Here is a 3,998-nt window from a genome sequence, read left to right as displayed (position 1 = left end):
GTGTTGAAACTGGAGCCAGCCACTCCTGGGTTAGGTTGATACCAGGCTTGGGCACCAGGCTGGCACCACACACACCCCATTGTTAACACCTCCTCAGGACAGATTAGATGCCGCATTCCTCAGACGTACTGCGCTCCAGAGGGAACACTGCCAGCAGGCTCCTTCCACAGGGCAACAGCTCGCTACCACTGATACGTTTTCATTGAAATAACTGGAACAATACACCGAGTCCCACCGGGGCTCTGTCTCCAGCTATGGAGCGAGCGAGCGAGCGAGCGAGATGTTACACTTGCATCTCCGGGCGCATGCAAAGGCGTGAGCCACACAAGAGTAATTCAAGTCGTTAGCTCACTTTTATATGCTTTTATGTTCACCCAAGATGTACTATTAGCTTGATTGTATTTTATCTTTTTCAGGCCTGATCTGGTAAATACTGGCATTCACACTACCTCAATTTCAGTTTGGAAAAGTAACTGTTCCCTTACCAAAAATACTGAAGTTAGACTTGGGTTTGGGTGAAATCTTTTAAGGTCATGGTTAGTTTTGATCATAGAGCTCAGTTCAAAAGCTGAACACTGACAAAGATCTTTGCTTTCAAGTCTTAGTTTCAATGGGAGTGCTCATTTAACAGCAAGTTTAGCTGTACTTAACTTGAATTCTGGAACTTCCCTTTTATTTTTTTCTGAAATAACAGTGATTAAGTTAATGAAATGGCAATATGAATGAAAGGAAAACACACAAATCTTTGCAGGAGCAAATCCCAAAGACCCAGATTAAATTTTAACCAAGAATTATGTCTGCCAGGAATCTGTATCTCAGAAGAGATATGTTTGGTTTTTGTAATAATAAAAAGTTATTTTGGAAAAGGGATCCCATTTTAACAAATACTGTATTTACTAGGAGGAAATACGGGGTTAGACTTCGGTACAATTTAGTCTTTGAAAGAAAATAACAGGCAAACAGCTTAGCGGATGGATAATTCCCAGATCTGCAGAAATGTAAACAGCCCGGATTTTAGTGCCTATGGGTTTTGTAAAAGATGTTAAGTACGGCTGAGACCAACACCAGTGTGTCCTCTTTGGCTAGTTTTAACACGTTCACAGTCACAATTAACATTCAAGGAATTTCCTTTTCATCCAAGTGTTTCTTTTAAAAGCACTTTATGCTACAACCTAAAATTCTAGCTGCCATCAGTCCTTCCCATGCAGAAGAGTGGTGAAATGTCCACAACACCCCTTTTTCTGTTTTTGCAAATGGGCTTGGACCACGTCAGTTTCCCTGGGGTGTTTGTTTTCCAGCATGAGGGGTTCTCACCTCCTCCCTCTCTCCCTCCCTCCCTTTCCCTGAAAGAGCTTGGACTGGAGGCACTGGTCCTGCACCCTCCTCCACACTCACCCCCAGCCACAGGAGGCCGCTACCAGGCAGCCCTCCGGAGCCCTTCGCGGCCCAGTCGGAGGCCTGCTGCCCCGCAGGAGCTCCGGGCCCACCCCCAGCCTGGTTTCACCTCCCGGGCCGGCCAGGCCAGGGCTTGCTACAGGAAAGGGGAAGAAAGCATACGTGTCCCTCCTGACCCCTCCTCCTATACAAGAGATTCGCACACGGGCACCGAGTCTGAGTCCTGGCTGTGCATGGAGCTCAGCCCCGTGTCCGAGTCCTCGTCGTTGCCAGGACAGCTTTTGGCCAGTCCGCGGGCCTGGTCCACCCACACCTCAGCGCCGGGCTGAGGCCGGGATTCCCGCGAGGGTCCACCAGAGCCCGTAGTCCCATCAGGTGCTACCGTCAACTCCAACGTGTGCAAAGTCTGGAGGAGGCCCTGCAGCTCGCGCTCCTTGCTGTCCCACTGCTGCTGGCTGTAATCCAAGTCCGACTTGAGGGCCTCCAGGTCCGTGTTGAGCCGGAGCCCGATGTAGAGGCTGGTGCTGAGCTGCGTCCTGACTCGCTCCTGCTCCAGCAGCAGCTCGCCGTCCAGGCTGCCATCGGGCTCCGGGGACTCCTCCCGCGCCGCGAGCTCCTCCTGGCGCCGGCGCATCCACCTCTGGTTCAGCTCCTCCTGAATCTCGGCCGAGAGGCGCTCCAGCAACTCCTCCTGCTGGGCCCGCTGCTCCTGCAGCTTCAATAGGTCATCACAGCGCTGGGCCAGCTCCTCCAGCGCCACTGCCTGCACCTGGCCGTCCAGGGGGGGCGCCGCCGCCGCCATAGCCACCGCCTCGGGCTCGGGCTCCTCTCTCGGGCTGGGCCCGTCGAGCTCGATGCCTGCGTCCAGCAAGTACGTGTCCTGCACATAGTTGACTCCGTGCCGCCGCATGCGGTCCAGGTGCACCTTGGCTTCGTAGCGATCGATTTCGCGGTCCAGCTCCCTGAGCCGCTGCACCTGCTGGCGGATGGTGTGGTCCTGGGAAAGCACCAGATGCACCAGCGTCTCCATACGCTCCACCGACACGCTGTCAGCGGCCCGCGGCGACGACGAGCAGGACGAGGCGGTGGACGATGAAGTGGACGAACAGGGTGACGCCGGCTGCTGCTGGCGACGGCGGTTGAGCTTGGCCAGCTTGCGGAAAGCCTTGCGCACCACCCGCCGCTGCTTCTCCTGGGTCAGGGCCAGGCTGGGCCGCGCCGGGGCGCCCCGGGCCGAGCAGGGGCGCTCGCGGCTGAGCACCACGCGCGCCTCGGCGCTGCGCGGACCCGCGTTGGGCAGCGATGCCTCGCTGCGCACCAGGACGAAGCGCACATTCTCCTGCTCGTCGCCCCAGGCGGCCCAGAGGCCCAAGATGCGCGTCTTGTTGGGCAGGATGCGCTCAAAGCCGCGCCATTTCTCTACGATGCAGTAGCACTGCGGAGGACCGCAGAGCAAGCCCGGCGGCAGCACGTCCTCGTCGTCCTCGTCGTCCTCATCCAGGGGTTCCGGCAGCTCCCCCGGGCCTGGCGGGTCACTGGCCGCCCCCCGCCGCCGGCCCCGCCGCTGCTTCCGTCGCCGCCGCCAGCCGTCTTCCAACAGCACTCGCACCACGTCTGAGCAAGTGGTGCGACGAGAGAGCCCGGACACCAACTTCTCTTCCTGGCAGATCCACACCGATATCTTCTTCTCCGAAGGGTCCATGGCACAACCTGGACGCAGGTGGCGGGCAGCCCGGCAGCTCTGGGATGGGACCGGAGCCCGAGACCCTCGCCCGCGTCAGCACGGACCCTTCTCAGCTGTGCACCGGGGCAAGCGCGGGCGTGGGCTGGAGAGGCTGCAGCTGGGACCGGCCGGACGGCGCGTGCTCCCAGGGCAGAGCGCCCGGGATCCCACCGCTCTGGCTCTGCCCAGGGTGCTGGGGCCTCCCTCCAGGTTTTGCTCCTCCCCACACGGCTCCTCCCCCTCCCCGCCCTCAGTGCCCAGAGAGCCGCGATCCCGGGAGGCGCAGCGCCCAGACCCGCCCCTCTACGGCGTGCTGTGCTGTTGGAGTTGGTCCCCCCTCTGCAAAAAGGCCGCTCATTTGCGCGTGGGCTCGAGAGAGGGTCCCCTCCGCTGCAGAGCCTGGAGCCCGTGCCCAGGCGGGATCAGCTCTGTGTCTTCCCAAGGCCTACCCGCTCCTCTCCTAGTGTCTAGGGCTCGCCCGACAAATGTTGACGTGACTCTCCCACCCTCCCAGACACGGTTTCTGGCCCCTCGTGGCAGCGCCATCTGAGGAATGCCCCTTGCGCGGACAGGGAAACCAAGGCAGGCAGTGTCTCTAGCAGAGACTCTGTAACCGCACTGGCTGACTTCCAGCCGAGAACTCTAAATGCTGCCTTAAGTAGTTACATATTTAAGGAGAACAAGATGGACAGTGTAATTCATGGGAAGGACAGGGATATGGTGGGCAATTTCGTGGTTGTAGGAACATCATAGAATGCACTTACACCATCCTAGATTGCATAACTTGCTACACACCTAGGCTGTATAGCCTATTGCTCCTAGACTACAAACTTATACAGCTTGTTACTGTACTAAATACTGTAGGTAATTGTAACAGTGG

General features: G+C 57.8%; 1 protein-coding gene across 1 annotated transcript; it reads right to left on the bottom strand.

Annotated features, from left to right (window-relative positions):
* Positions 1–870: 870 nt before the first annotated feature.
* Positions 871–3,097, bottom strand: RASSF10 (Ras association domain family member 10). The gene has a single exon (XM_008151015.3). The coding sequence runs from the start codon at positions 3,095–3,097 to the stop codon at positions 1,580–1,582; it is 1,518 nt and encodes a 505-aa protein (XP_008149237.2). The 3' UTR covers positions 871–1,579.
* Positions 3,098–3,998: the final 901 nt, after the last annotated feature.

This window comes from Eptesicus fuscus, chromosome 13, assembly GCF_027574615.1.
Source record: "Eptesicus fuscus isolate TK198812 chromosome 13, DD_ASM_mEF_20220401, whole genome shotgun sequence".
NCBI lineage: Eukaryota > Metazoa > Chordata > Mammalia > Chiroptera > Vespertilionidae > Eptesicus > Eptesicus fuscus.
This window is presented reverse-complemented; position numbering and strand designations above follow the sequence as displayed.

What these genes read in the sequence shown, in the direction of transcription:
- RASSF10 (XM_008151015.3), bottom strand. Translation starts at nt 3,097, where the DNA reads ATGGACCCTTCGGAGAAGAAGATATCGGTGTGGATCTGCCAGGAAGAG.